Raw genomic sequence first — 16697 nt, 5'->3', positions numbered from 1 at the left:
AATACTTACCAAGAAAAAGAGACAAGGCATAGTACCAGGAATGAAACAGAGACATTGGTAGAGATCCCGCAGATATTTAAAAGGAAATTATGAACAGTATTATAAACTAAATTTAGAAACCTAGAAGACATTGACAGATAACTTAAAAAACATGATGTAACAAAACGTGATTTGCAAGAATTACAAAAACTTGAAGGAACTTATGAGTATTTAAAAATATGAATTAATAATTAAACATTTTTCCATAAAGAAGACTTCAGGTCAAGATGGTTTCACCTATGAATTCTTCCAAACATTTTATGTAGAGATAACATCAATCTTATAGAAACTGTTCCTGAAAATAAAAAATCATTCTATGATACCACCATAACTTTAATATCAAAACCTAAAAGGGATATTATAATAAAGCAATATTTTTTCTTGAACATTGAACAGAATATTAGTGAATTATATCATTGATAAACTCAAATCATAACAGATCGCAGGTTGATTGGGATTATTCCATTGCTTTTCAGTTATTAATGACTCAAATTTAGTGCTATTTTATTAATGACATTTGTGAAAATTTAAAAATTACGCATTCTAAAGTGTAATAGGTGTGATATGAATTATAATTTTTTGAATTTTGCACATTTACACAATTATTTTAGGTATTTTAGAAGTTTGACAGTTTACATGCATGATTTACTGTTCTCTGCAAACATCCTTCATTATGTGAATAATTTTTCAATATAGTTTTTACAGAAGATTCATTAAAATGTAATTTATAACTAATTTATTACTGTCTAATAGACCTATGTTATACTTTATGTTTTGATATACTCCTCTTTTGACTTCAGTTATTTCAAATTTTTAAAAAACTTGCATAATAGTGTTTGTGTTGGCCATTTTATTGGTTAATGGGTTATTAACGGCCTAAGTTTTAAGCAGTATTTCTTTCTATAAGGAAGCTTTCAAAGAAGGGTGTTTTTCTCTAAAAGTATTAATAGGGAGTTACTTTTCTCTAAAAACTATTAAATAGTGGTTGAGGATCTGGTCTTGCTACTTCTGTGCCTTGGGTTTGACCCCTGGCCCAGGAATTTCTGTGTGTTGTCAGTATAGCAAGTATTTAATCATAGTGCTCCAGTGCGGGTAGGCCGGTTAAATATCTGGAATCGGAAATCTTTTATCAAACTTAATAATTTACTTGTATTTTTCTTTTGGTGTGTGATTTTATAATTTTTAAAAAATTACGTAGATACTTAAAGTACAGAGCAGAAATGTATAGCATGTACTGAGTTTTTAAACAGTTAAACATGGATGAAAATTGAATACAGACTAGACAGTATATGATTTAAGGTATTCTTAGTAATTTTGTTGGTTACCTTAATGATATTGTTATATTTTTAAAAATTCCATTGAAGACATACTGAATATCTACAGGAGTAAAATATGTTTAGGATTTGCTTTAGAGTATTTCAGAAAAAAACAATAGAGGAGGGGAAATAGAGAAAATAAGAGTGGCAGAATGTTGGTGATTATTTTCTGTTTTTATTTTTTGACTTTTTAGGGCTATACCCATGGCATATCGAAATTCCCGGGCTAGGGGCTGAATTGGAGCTGCAGCTGCCAGTCTATAGCACAGCCACAGAAATGCTGGATCTGAGCCACATCTGTGACCTATGCCACAGCTCATAGCAACACCCACTGAGTGAGGCCAGGGATCAGACCTGCATCCTTGTGGATACTAGTTGGGTTCGTTACCACTGAGCCACAGTGGGAACTCCCAGAATGTTGATGATTATTGAAGCTGGATTATTGGGCATGGGGTTCCTAATACTCTTTTCTCTATATTGTGTATTTGAAAATCTTTATAATAAAAAGTTTATAAATATAATAAATAGTAAAGATTAATACTATAATATAATGAAAGAATAAAAATAATTAAAAAATAATGTTTAAAACAACTACACAACAAATTTAAGAATACTTTCCCCTTGCAGATTTCAAAGTAAAATATTACATGTTCTGTCTTATCTTTATTAAAAAATTTTTTTTCTATTTTTTTGGTATGGAAGTTCCCAGGCTAGGAATGTGGAGCTTTGGCCGAGGCCTATGCCACAGCTATAGCACTGGATCCAAGTCACATCTGCAGACTAGGCTGCAACTTGCTGTGATGCCAGATCCTTAACCCACTGAGCAGGGCCAGGGATAGAACCCACATCATCATGCAGACTACTTTGGGTTCTTAACCCGCTGAGCCACAATGAGAACTTTTTTTTTTGTCTTTCTGGATTTCTTAGTTTCTTGAGTCTATAGTTTTATGTCTTAGACTAAGTTTGGGAAGTTTTCAATCATTCTTTCCTTAAATACTTTTAAAATACTCTTTTCAGTCCTACATTCTCTCTCCAACTTTCTCCACTTCCTTAACTCTTACTGGTGGTGTAAGCTCACTTTTCTGCTGGGCCCCACTGAGACAAGGCAGAGGCAAAGTGAAGGGAGGACTGATTCACACCATTTTGTTTCTGTAGGGTGGAGTGGATTTTTGGCTCCCTGCTGGGCCCTGCTGACATTGCAAGGGAAAGGGGGATCTGTGTGCCAAGTAAATCTGTCTTCTAACACTATGCTCTGTGGGCTTGATTCTGGTGAGATTGGACCTGCTGACACAAGGGAAGCAGAGATCAGAATATCGAATAATCCTAGGAGTTCCCATTGTGGCTCAGTGGGTTACAAATCTGACTAGTATCCATGAAGATGTGGGTTCGATCCCTGGCCATGCTCAATGGGTTAAAGATCCGGAGTTGCTATGAGCTGTGGTGTAGGTCACAGATATGGCTTGGATCCTGCATTGCTGTGGCTGTAGTGCAGGCCAGCAGCTGCAACTCTAATTTGACCTCTAGCCTGTGAATTCCCAAATGCTACAGGTACAGCCCTAAAAAGCAAAGCAAAAAAAAAAAAAGAACATTGATTAGTCCTATTTTACACTGTGTCTCTGATGCTAAATGGAGGTGGAGGCTGTGCTCATAATTGTGCCCTGCTGTTAGGGCAGGGAGGACTAGTTTCTATCAGTTCTAACTCTCACTGATGTGGAAGATCAGCTTCCTACTAACTCTGGGGATGGGAGAAGGTGGAGTACTGAGTAACTCCAGCTCCTACTGCCTTGTTCAGTCTTATTAATGCCACTTGAAAGTGGAGGCTCAGCTTAGCATTCAACTTTGCTGACAATGTTTTGGTGTGGGAATTAGACCATCATCTGCTTCTGCTAGGTTGGAAGTGGAAGTTCAGCTCTTTGCTTACCCCTATTGAAACGATGGATTGTGAGGTTTCCACTGAAGTTTGTTTGTTTGGAATAGAGTGAATATTGCCAAAACGACTTTCCATTTTCTTAGGCCATTCTTTTCTCTGTCCTTTGGGTTGACAGAATAGGTTTTGCTGATGCCTGTTTTGTTCATGTCATTTGGTCCTTCTGGGTTGGGACTTTTACAAAGCATTAAGGAAATAGAGAACTCACTTCTGTGCTGCATTTCAAATCCCGGGGTCCCCAGGCAGTCTGCCTTCCTCTATACGTCTTTTAAAATCTTCCTGTGCTTATTTTCTATGTTTTTCTAGGGCATTTAGTTATAAGAACGAGGACCTGGAGATGAAGGTGAGGCTGCTCCATCTTGGCCAGAATTAGAAGTCTTTGTAATAATTTTGACAGACTATAGTGAGCTATAAAACTAAAAATTGTGGCTGCCACTGTGTACATACGTATCTCAGATTGTGCCGTTTTGAAATATAGTGGGCATTCTTATTTATTTTAGGCTATTTTGTTATGTGTCTTTGGACATAGGCCCTCATTTCCTTATGTGTGTGGTGAAATACTGGACTAGATCCTTGTAGTTTCCTTTAGTTAATATTTAACAATCTTATGATCTTACTTTACCTTTACTAGGTATGTGACCCTGGGTAAATTACTTAACCTCTATTTGTCTCAGTTTCCTCATTGGTAAAATGGAACTGATAGTACTGATCTTAGAGGGTTGTGAAGATTAAAAGAGTTATGTGTAAAGCATTTATAACAGTGCCAGCACATAGTACACACTATATCACACTTAGAATAGTGTTAGCATGTAGTATACACTTTCTGACAATAGGGCCTTAAGTCAGTCTTAAAATGAATCTCAGTTTTATCATTTGTATGATAGGGATAATTACATCTACCCTACAGTATAGTTGTAGGGATTGGAGAATATACAGACATGTACGCACAATACAACTGGCATAGTAATTAGTGTAATTTTTCATATTAGTTATGTTTAATGGGAATTATATTGGAAAATGTTTTTGTTTTTTAGGTTTTTGAGAATTTTTATCATCTAAAGAAATCTTGATTCATTTTCTCCCCTTAATTTCATAGAACGTAAAGATGCTGAAGGATGGGAAACTGTTCAGAGAGGAAGGCCTATTCGTTCACGATCAACAGCAGTGATGCCAAAAGTTTCATTAGCAACAGAAGCATTAAGGTCAAAGGATGACAGTGATAAAGAAAATGTACATCTTTTACATGACGAAAGCATACAAAAAGGTGAATTTGTTGGAGATGGACCTTCTAATACTGTAGAATCTCGGCCCAAAGACTCATTACACTCATGTGATCATCCTCTTGCAGAAAGAACTCAGGTAGTAATTCTGAAAATCCTTCTATTGCTTTTTTATAAGGATAGATGTCTGTTGGAATGTCTTAATTTTTCTACTTCATTTTTTTCTTTGTATTGTGAAAAATTTCAGATCTATAGAAAAGTTGCAAGGATAGAATAATGAACCCTTTATACCCTTTTCGTATATTCATAGATTAACACTTTGCCATATTTTTACTTTTCCCTCTGTATTCCATGTTATACACTCATTGAATGCTAAATATTTGAGAGTAATGTGCAGACATCATAACCATACACCTTTAAGCGCTATAGCATGTATCGCCAAAGAACGAAGAAACTCTTTCACATAGCCACACTATAAAGTTGGGAATTTGACTTTTATATGATATTGTTATCTTATTTATAGTTTTCATATTTAAAAATTTCCAGTTGTCCAGTAATTTCTTCTAGAATTCCCCCCCCAACTCATGATCCAGTCTAGAATCACACATTATATTTAGATTTGCTTCTTTTCTATCTTTTACCAGGGACAGTTACTCAGCCTGTCTTTGTCTATCATGATATTAATGTTTTGTAAACTACATTGTAGGTTTCTTTGTACAGTGTCCTTCAATTTGTTTATTCATTATTCCATTTAGCTTATGCATTTTGATAGGAATAAAGTGATTGTTATTAGCCTCACATCTAAAGTCATATCATATTGATTTGCCCACATTTGTTGTCAACTTTGATTACTTGGTTAAGTGATGTCTCCCTATTTCACTTGGAGTGTTATTTAAAATGGTGATGAATCTCAACATAATAAAACCATATATGAAGAACCCACAGCTAACATCATTCTCAATGGTGAAAAATTGAAAACATTTCCACTGAGATCAGGAACAAGACAAGGTTGTGCACTCTTACCACCATTATTCAACATAGTTTTGGAAGTCCTAGTCACAGCCATCAGAGAAGAAAAAGAAATAAAAGGAATCCAAATTAGAAAATAAGAAGTAAAACTATCACTGTTTGCAGATGACAGGATACTTTACCTAGAAAACCCTAAAGACAGCACCAGAAAACTGTTAAACTCATCAGTGAATTTGGCAAAGTTGCAGGCTACAAAATTAATGCACAGAAATCAATTGCATTTCTATATATTAATAATGAAAGGTCTGAAAGGGGAATCAGAAAAACCATCCCATTTGCAATTGCCTAAAAAGAGTAAAATACCTAGGAATAAACCTATTTAAAGAGGCAAAAGACTTATACTCTGAAAACTATAAAATGTTGATGAAAGAAATCAAAGGTAGACAAATAGATGGAAGATAGGAAGATATACCATGCTCTTGGATTGGAAGAATCAATATTGTCACAATTACTGTACTACCCAAGGCAATCTACAGATTCAAAGCAATCTCTATCAAATTACCAAATACATTCTTCACAGAACTAGAACAGAGTATTATAACATTTGTATGGGAACACAAGAGACCCCAAATAGCCAAAGCAATATTGAAAAAGAGAAACAAAAATGGAAGAATCAAACTTCTTGACTAGACAATACTACAAAGCTAGAGTCATTAAAACAATATGGTACTGACACAAAACAGAAATATAGACCAATGGAACAGGGTAAAAAACCCAGAAATAAAGCAAGTACCTGTGGTCAACTAATCTATCACAAAGGAGGACAGAACATACAGTGGAAGAAAGATAATCTCTTCAGTAAATTGTGCTAAGAAACTGGAAGGCTACATGTAAAAGAATGAAAGTAGAACACTATCTAACACCATATACAAAACCCAGATGGATTAAAGATCTAAATATAAGGCCAGATACTATAAAACTCCTAGAGGAAAGCATAGGCAGAATGTTCTTTGACATAAATCATGGCAGCATCTTGTTTTACCACCTCCTAGAATAATGATAACAAAGACAGAAATAAACCAATGGGAGCTAATCAAGCTCAAAAGTTTTTGCATAGCAAATAAAACCATTAAAAAAATGAAAAGACAACCCATAGAATGGGACAAAATCCTTGCCAACAATGCATCAGACAAGGGCCTAATCTCCAAAATATACAGACAACTCATGCAACTCAACAACAACAACAAACAACCCAACTGAAAAATGGGCAGAAGACCTAAATAGACATTTATCCATAGAAGACATATGGATGGCCAATAGGCATATGAAAAATGCTCAGTATCACTAATTATTAAAGAAATGCGGACCAAAACAATGAGGTACCACCTCACACCAGTCAGAGTGGCCATCATTAGCAAGTCAACAAATAACAAATGCTGGAGAGGGTGTCAAAGGTACCCTCTTCCACTGTTGGTAGGAATGTAAGTTGGCACAACCACTATGGAAAACAGTATGGAAGTTCCTAAGAAAACCCTAAATATAGAGCCTTAAATATAGAGCTACCATATGATCCAGCAATTCCACTGCTGGGCATATATCCTGACAACACTTTCATTGGAAAAGATACATGCACCACTGTGTTGATTGCAACTCTGTTCACAATAGCCAAGACATGGAAACCTAAATGTCCATCAACAGATGAATGGATTAAGAAGATATGGTACATACATATACAATGGAATATTACTCAGCCATAAGAAAAGACAAACTAATGCCATTTGCAGCAACATGGATGGAACTAGAGACTCTCATACTAAGTGAAGTAAGCCAGAGAGAAAAAGACAAATACTGTATGATATCATTTATTTGTGGAAGTTCCCAGGCCAGGTATTAAATTGGAACTGCACCTCCAGGCCTGTGTCACAGCCATGGAAACACCAGATCAAGCTGCATCTGCAACGCCAGATCCTTAATCCACTGAGTGAGGCCAGGAATCAAACCCTCGTCAGGTTTTTAACCCACTGAGCCATAATAGGAACTCCTAAAATTATTCTTTAAATTTAATTTTCCTAGTACTCCTTCTCTTAATCCATTTGGAATTTACTTATTTGGTAAAGGAATGAATTTTTAAAGATATTTATTTACAGTAAGATTTATGTTCAAATAGTATAGTTTAAAATGGCTAAGGAAATATGAGATATTCTTTGAAATGGTACAGGGACTATGTAAAAAAAGTTGTGATATAGTGATAGTATTTCTCAATCTAGAATAGTATCTGCATTTTAAAATTCTTTTACCTGTAGGATATTAACTGTACTCAACTTTCATGTTTTTTTTTTTAACTTAATGGTAATAATGGCTCTTAATCCCACATTATTCCTGATGTTTTATAACTCATTACTGTATGTATGTTTTATGCCCATATGAGATTGAAAGCTTCTTGCTATAGAAGTAGCTTATTATGGCTTTTAATTTCCCACAATATGGAACAGAGTCCCAGACACATAGGAAATAATCAGTACATAGCTTTTGGAAGAAACTTTAAGAAACATTTAAGTGTAGGTAAATTTGATGAAGAAACCACTTTTTACATCACTTAACCAACCAACATTTCGTTTTTTTTTCTAACATGTATTTTAACTGGAAAGTTTAACGGTATTAAAATTATGCTTGTTTATGGAGTTCCTGACGTGGCTCAGTGGTTAACGAACCTGACTAGGATCCATGAAGACGTGGGTTTGATCCCTGACCTTGCACAGTGGGTTAGGGATTGGGCGTTACCGTGAGCTGTGGTGTAGGTCGCAGACACTGCTCGGATCCTGCGTTGCTGTGGCTGTAGCTTAGGTTGGCAGCTGTAGCTCTGATTCGACCCCTAGCCTGGGAACCTCCATATGCCACAGGTGAAACCCTAAAAAAGACAAAAGACAAAAAAAAATTATACTGGTTTGTATAATGAATAAACTTATCTGATTTTGAGATTTCAGAAATAATCTACACATAGAACTTTTGTGTAATTACTTTTATTTTAGTATGAAAGTTCACTAATGATGATGGCCAAGTAATATTAATAACTGTTTTCTCCACTGTCATTCTGAAAATGAAATAAGCATATTTCTATATTTTTCAACATTACTTTATAGTTTAGCTTTGATTTTTTAATTTAAATTGATATTGATTTTTTAATAAACAGGGTTGACTATATTGTAAAGATCAGTAATGCTAATATAAATATTGCCAAGAAGATTATAAACCATGGTGACTGATACATGGATAATGTTGATAGCAGTATAAACATTGTGATGCAATTTGAATAATGCTTATGTTAAAATCAACACTTTGGGACACTTTAAAGTTCTAACCAATAGTAGAATTTTTGAAGTAGTTTATAAGACTTGGCCAAGTTTAATATTTGTATAAATAATGTATCAAACTGGGATTTTTTTGGCCACTGCAGTGTTTATCTCATGTTTGTTCAAGTAGTTTATTTAAATAGTGGTGTGAGTGAGTTTTAAATTCCCAATTTTAGATTTTACTTTTTCTCCTTGGAGTTCATTACTCCAACTGGAAAACATAGTGCCATTCTTTCTGTACTCTGTTAGAAAGTGAACATAAAGGCTTGTTCCTATTCAGTAAACTAGAAAGCTTTTAATAAGTGAATATACATTTGCACAAACAAAAGTTGTATTTGTTTTAGATGGTTTTCATGTTTTTCTTGGTTATGTGTTAAATATTTCTAAGGGGGAATGGAGAGGCTCTTGAATTCTGAAGAATATGAATTGGCTAAGGATGCATGCTAAGATATACTATACTTTTTATGGTGTACTTCTCTTTTAGATCTTAGTATTTGTATTGTGTGCTATGTGGGTCTACATGAAAGATACTTTAAAGTTGTATTAATGTTATCTAAAGAGAGCAAGTTTAATGTTTTTGAGTAAAATGCCCTTGAAGTATGTATTTTGGTGAAAAGTGCCTTCATTTGATATTAGTCTTCATAAAAACCATGTAAATACCTTTACTTATTTGAATATAAGACAAAGTATTACACTTATGACTAGATTTCTTTTGTGAGAATACTCCCAGGAATCAACCTAACAAAATAAATCTAATTGCTATATATATTGCTTAATTTCTTTAAGTACTTCAGACAGTGTCCTAAACAATAGATTAGCAAATGAAATTTGTGGCTGCTTAATGGTTTCTTTTCTAACACTTGGAACATGCAAAAAAATGAGTAAGTCATCTGTCAGCCAGCCAAGCTACAACCTTACAGTTGATAAGGTTAAGCAAAATCAGCTTTTCTGGAGTGAAATAGTTGGTGAATATTTTTTGTTATCTCTAATTCATTCTGTAATATATTTTGTTAGTTTACAGTAAGTGCATTGGATGATGTCAAGAACTCTGGCAGTAGTTTCTTCCAAGACAGTTCTGGGCAAACTTCTGAAATACCTCCTGTTCACATCGATACAGAGTGTGTTTCAATTACTCAGCAAACTGACACCCCTTCTTTGCAAGCAAATGAAGATAAATTTTTAGCAGAGAACGTAAGAATAGAAAATGAAATGGATCCTTCAGATATTTCAAATGTGAGTGCTGCTAACTTGGTAAGAACAACTTAGAATTCTGAGTAAATATATGAAAGAGGCAAAAACCCTAATAATTAAAAAATCATATATTTCTTTATATTTGACAAAGTGCTTTTTAACATAGCATTTAATATATTTCATTTTAATATTACAACTCTTTGATATGGTTAAGATTTTTCTTATTTTGTAAAAGAAGGAACTGAAACTGTGAGAGTTAAATAACTTGCTCAAAAATAATTTGCTTTGTATGTGATTTGATCAAATGTTCTTTAGCATTAAGAAGCTATACCAATATTTTCTATGTATGGGAAATGGTGCCTAATGGACTTAGTTTTTAAAATTCTTGTAACAGAGTAGACAATTACTGTCATTTACTTGGAGTTAGTCTTTAGGATGAAATTTGTTTACTGTATCTATTACAGAATTTTTAAAAATACACTGACTTGAAATTATTTATAGATTTGTGTTTTTGGGTGACTGCTTAATTCTGCTCATGTTTTTCTCTTTCTCATTTTAGTATTAAGATACTTGGCCTGAGGATAATCCAGAATAGGTCATGCTGGCTTTGTCTAAAAAGTAACTTTCAAGAGAAATAGGAAACTAACGTTCAAAAGGAGTAGGTGCATCTAAAATGTTGAGGAAAATTATTCAAATTTTAGTTTTTAAATGGCCACCATATACTATAATTTCTTTTTAAACTTAATGCCTTATCATGCTGAAAGATGCTATCAACTGATGGTTTATGCCAAATTATTCATCTTAGAGAATAATATTAGATGTAGTTGTAACTTGGTATGGATTAAGGGAAAAATAAGTTATAATAAGAAAAACAAATATTTAGATTCCTTTATAAAGAAATAAAGATCAGTTTGTTTTTTAACTCAGATATTTTAGTGTGAATGTTTTTAAGGTTAAACGTAATTATGGCCAAATAAGTAGTTGGGTTTAATGTATGGGGTAGAAATTGTTTATGTTTATATATTTTTTCATAGATAGAAATCATAATTAAATTATTTATTTTGCATATTGATTTTGTGAGAATCAAATTTCAGAAGAGGAAAAAGATCTTACACTTAAATAAGCATAAAATAATTTAAAAAATTTTGTCATCATTTAATTTGTTTTCATTATTTAAAGTTTGATTCAACTTATAGTTGATTTTCTGCTGTACAGCTAAGTGACATAGTCATACATATATATACATTCCATCGTGGTCTATCCCAAGAGACTGGATATAGTTCTCTGTGTTATACAGTAGGACCTCATTGCTTACCCTTTCTAAATGTAATAGTTTGTAACTACTAACCTCAGACTCCCACTCTATCCCACTCTCCCCCCTTCATCGTTTCAATTTTGATCACATATGCAAAATAAGCTTTGGTAGAATATTAAAAAACCTTGGTTATTGTGAGAGCAAATGTTACATATTTAAAAGAGAATAAATTCTGCTTTAGATAGGAGTATTAGTATATCAGAGATACTTCTATGGGTTGCTCTAGGTAAGCCCCTCATTGTTTAGGTTCTAAGTGGAGGGTTATAGAGAATTGCTACAATAATGAGAAAACTGTTTTCTTTTTTTCCCTTGATAGAGTATTGTCACATAGATGGTTAAAGTAAAAAAAAATTTAGAAATCTAAGCAAAAACTTACTGTGAGAAACTTTATGTTTAAGGTCTACTTTTGCCAACATTGTGAAAATGTGCTGATAGAAATCCTAGCTACCTTGGATCTATTTATTTAGATTTACTAATATTCCAAATTTTAATGAAAATTTAGAAATTTTTAAAATGATGATGTATGCAGATATTTATTTGAATTTCACAATGTGAAAATAATGGAAGTTGTATATAGATAACTGAATCATTATTTCATCTGTAGGCTCTGTTACTGTTAAAATCTTTTTAGGTTTTCAGAGTTAAAAAAAGATATGTTCTCTGGGCAAGACAAAGTTAAAAAGCACATAGGCTCATGTGAGAACTTACTTTCTGTAAAGTTAAATATATTCAACTTGAATAGTTTGATTTTTTTGTTGTTGTTGTTGTTGCTTTTTTTTAGGGCTGCACCCACCATGTATGGAGGTTCCCAGGCTGGAGGTTGAATTGGAGCTACAGCTGCCAGCCTACGCCACAGCCACAACAATGCTGGAATCTGAGCCACATCTGCCACTTACAGCACAGCTCATGGCAACACCAGATCCTTAACCAAATGAGGCAGGCCAGGGATCAAACCCGCATCCTCATGGATACTACTTGGATTTGTTTCCCCTGCACCACAAAAGGAACTCCAGTTTGATTTTTAAATTATTGTTAGCTGTGAGATTTGTGTGGCACCTTAACAAATCAGTTTCTATAATATTCTAGACTTTACAGTGGAGAAATCTGCAAAGAAATAGTCTCTGGTCTAATCTCTACCTCACCCTCTTCCCCAGGGACAATCTTTTATGTTTTAAGGGGCCAGGGTATGGAGAGAGGAGATAAAGTAGGAAAGGGAAGTTTTAAAAAGACACCAATACTGAGCCTCCACTCCAGACCAATTCAGTAAAAAGATGGAGCTTGAGCACTTGCGTTTTTAATACCTTTACTGAGGTGTTACTGATTTTCAGTAAACTTCACTTATCTAAAACATACAAATTAATAAATTTTGGCATGTGCTTATACCTATGAAATCATCACTGTGATCAAGATAATGAAAGTATCTATTGCCTCCAAAGTTTTCACATTTTCCTTTGTAATTCCTCCTTTCTGTTCTTCCCCATTTCTCTTCCTAGGTTATCACTATTCTGCTGTCACTATACACTAATGGGCATTTTCTGAACTTTTTGTAAATGGAATAATGTAGTTTTTGTTAAGCATCTTTCTCTAAGTATAATTATTATTATTATTTTTTGGCCATAACTGCAGCATGTGGAAGTTCCCAGACTAAGAATTGAGCCTGTGCCATAGCAGAGACCTGAGCTGCAGCAATGACAACACTGGATTTTTAATCCACTGAGCCATGGGGGAGCTTCTCAGTATAATTACTTTGAGATTCAGCCATGTAGTTGTGTATAATAATAGTTCTTTTTATTGTCTTTCAAGTACTCTGTTGTATGAATGTATCACAATGTATTCATCCATTCAATTGCTGACAGATATTTGAGTTGTTTGTGGTTTCTCTGTTATGAATATGGCGCTGTGAACATTTTTCTTTGTTTTGAACATATGTTTTTATTTCTCTGGGGAAGATACGTAGATCAGTTTTGTTGATATCGTTCATGCCTCCTTTGCCAATTTTCTGTGCATGTTCTGTCAACTGAGAGAGGGGTATTAAAATCCCTGCATATATCTGTGGAACTACTTTTTTAAAACCAACTTTATCACAATATAATTTATATAATGTACAATTTATCCATTCAGTATTTTTTAGTATATTCACAGTTGTGTAAACATCACCATAATTCAATTTAGGACACTTTCATCACTATGAAAAGAAAACCAATACCCATTAGCAGTCACTGCCTTTCACCCCACCCCCCCAGTCTTATACAACCACCAAGCTGCCTTTTGTCTCCATAGATTTGCCTGTCCTGGACATTTCATAGAAGTGAAATACAACATGTAGTCTTTGTGGCTTGTATCTTTCACTCAGCATGTTGTTTAAGGTTCCTTCATGTTTTGTTTTAGCCCGTATCAGTATTTCATTCCTTTTTAGGCCCAAATAATATTCTATTGTTTGGAATATGTTGTGGAATATACCACATTTAGTCCATTCATCAGTTGATGGACTTTTAGGTTTTCTCTACTTTTTGGCATTTATGAATAATGCTGCTTTAAATACTTGTGTACAGGTTTACCTGGGTATATCCATTTCTCCTGGGTATACATCTAAAAGTGGGATTATTGAGTCATGGTAATTTTATGTTTAACCTTTGTGAGAAACTATCAGACTCTTTTCCAGAGTGCCTGCACCATTTTACATTCCCATTAAGTTTATTTTCTTTTGCAATTCTATCAGTTTTTGCTTTTTTTGTTTTGAAGATGTGGCATTAAGTTCATAAAAGTTTAGGATTATCTTCTTGATCAATTAACTCTTTTATCATTATGAAATGACCTTATTTATCCCTCATCATATTTTTTTGTTCTGAAAATAATTTGAAAACAATCTGAAAGTCTGATATTAATACTTTAGTTTTTTTGGGGATTAGTGTCAGTATGGTAGCTCTTTTATTTGTTATCTATTTATAGTCTCATATTTAAATTAAGTTTCTTGTGGCCCACATGTGGTTTGGGGTCTTTTTATCCAATTTGACATCTCTATTAATTGACATCTTTAGACTTTTTCCATGTAATGTGATTATTTATATGGTTCTTTTAAATATGCCGTCTTACTTCTTGACCCATTTTTCTTCACTCCCTTTTTTTCTTTTTCTCTCCTCTTTTGGATTAATTATATTTTATAGTTTATTTCCTTCATTGGCTTAGTAATCATAAATCTTTGTTATTTTTTGTTTGCTTTAAGGTTTATAGTATACATATTTAGCTTCTGATATTTATTAATGATTCTCATGGATATTATTTGTATTACATACTTTTAACACATACTTTTTTTTTTTTTTTTTTGCTTTTTAGGGCCGTACCCGCGGCATTTGGAGGTTCCCAGGCTAGGGGTCGAGTCGGGCTACAGCTGCCAGCCATAGCCACACCAGATCAGAGCCACATTTGTGACCTACACCACAGCTCACATCAATGCCAGATCCTTAACCCAGTGAGTGAGGCCAGGGATAGAACCCATAACTTCATGGTTGCTAGTCAGATTGGTTTCTGCTGTGCCACGACGGGAACTCCCAATATATACTTCTAATGCATAATTTTACAAAAAAAAAGAAAAAATGCAGTTCCCGTTGTGGTTAACAAATCCGACTAGGAACCATGAGGTTGTGGGTTCGATCCCTGGCCTTGCTCAGTGGGCTAAGGATCCGGCATTGACGTGAGCTGGGGTGTAGGTTGCAGACGTGGCTTGGATCCCGCAGTGCTGTGGCTGTGGTGTAGGCCAGCGGCTATAGCTCCGATTCGACCCCTAGCCTGGGAACCTCCATATGACTTGGGAAGTGGCCCTAGAAAAGGCAAAAAGACAAATAATAATAATAATTTTAAATTTGGTATATATGTATCATCACCATTACAGCATACTTTTTTTTAATGTTCCTTAAAAATATGATGTTTTTCTTTGTTTTTTGGGATATTTGATCTATAACTGTTTTACATTTTGGTGCACAAATGAAGTTCACACTTTGTCATTAATAGCAATACCCATTATTTATGTAAATTCACAGTTTATCATACACAGCAGTCTGGTAAGGAAGGTAAGTCATGGATTATTGTACTATTTTATGGAATGGAAAATAGGTTCTTGCTTTTAGGAAATTTCTAAGTCATGCAAATGGATCCCAAGTTTTATAATTCTAGATCAGTGGTATTTTTATTAGAACATAAAGAAATGACTTTATGTTTATAACTTTCTAGTCAACTGATGATTCTTCTTTTTTTTTGTTTTTAATTTTACAGTCTATGGCAGAAGTTCTTGCTAAAAAAGAAGAGTTAGCAGATCGTCTAGAAAAGGCCAATGAAGAAGCCATTGCTAGTGCAATTGCTGAAGAGGAACAGTTAACTAGAGAAATTGAGGCTGAAGAAAATAATGATATCAACATTGAAACTGACAATGACAGTGATTTTTCTGTGAGCTTTTAGAATTTTTATTCTCTATGTGATTGAGACTGGTATGTCTTTTTAATAATAATAATAGCAAGTCTTTTTATTTTTATTTTTTCAGGGTAGAGAATTATTATTTTTTTATATATATTTATTTATTTTTATTTTTTATAATTTTTTTATTTTCCCACTGTACAGCAAGGGGGTCAGGTTATCCTTACATGTATACATTACAATTACATTTTTTCCCCCACCCTTTGTTCTGTTGCAACATGAGTATCTAGACAAAGTTCTCAATGCTATTCAGCAGGATCTCCTTGTAAATCTATTCTAAGTTGTGTCTGATAAGCCCAAGCTCCCGATCCCTCCCACTCCCTCCCCCTCCCATCAGGCAGCCACAAGTCTCTTCTCCAAGTCCATGATTTTCTTTTCTGAGGAGATGTTCATTTGTGCTGGATATTGGATTCCAGTTATAAGTGATATCATATGGTATTTGTCTTTGTCTTTCTGGCTCATTTCACTCAGGATGAGATTCTCTAGCTCCATCCATGTTGCTGCAAATGGCATTATGTCATTCTTTTTTATGGCTGAGTAGTATTCCATTGTGTATATATACCACCTCTTCCGAATCCAATCATCATCTGTCGATGGACATTTGGGTTGTTTCCATGTCCTGGCTATTGTGAATAGTGCTGCAATGAACATGCGGGTGCACGTGCCTCTTTTAAGCAGAGTTTTGTCCGGATAGATGCCCAAGAGTGGGATTGCGGGGTCATATGGAAGTTCTATGAATAGATTTCTAAGGTATCTCCAAACTGTTCTCCATAGTGGCTGTACCAGTTGACATTCCCACCAACAGTGTAGGAGGGTTCCCTTTTCTCCACAGCCCCTCCAGCACTTGTTATTTGTGGATTTATTAATGATGGCCATTCTGACTGGTGTGAGGTGATATCTCAT

General features: G+C 34.3%; 1 protein-coding gene across 3 annotated transcripts in view; it reads left to right on the top strand.

The window, feature by feature from the left end:
- SCAPER (S-phase cyclin A associated protein in the ER) overlaps positions 1-16697 on the top strand; it is a 411590-nt gene that overhangs the window by 98583 nt on the left and 296310 nt on the right. For 2 of the 3 annotated variants that reach the window (XM_047796974.1, XM_047796975.1), the window contains 3 exons: positions 4379-4641; positions 9836-10072; positions 15597-15767. In XM_047796974.1, the coding sequence (XP_047652930.1) occupies positions 4379-4641; positions 9836-10072; positions 15597-15767 (671 nt within the window). The remainder of the gene's footprint in view (positions 1-4378; positions 4642-9835; positions 10073-15596; positions 15768-16697) is intronic. The other variant, XM_047796976.1, reaches the window with a different exon arrangement.

This window comes from Phacochoerus africanus, chromosome 9 (assembly GCF_016906955.1).
Source record: "Phacochoerus africanus isolate WHEZ1 chromosome 9, ROS_Pafr_v1, whole genome shotgun sequence".
Taxonomy (NCBI): domain Eukaryota; kingdom Metazoa; phylum Chordata; class Mammalia; order Artiodactyla; family Suidae; genus Phacochoerus; species Phacochoerus africanus.
The sequence above is the reverse complement of the archived record's forward strand: the minus strand, read 5'-3'. Positions and strand labels throughout refer to the sequence as shown.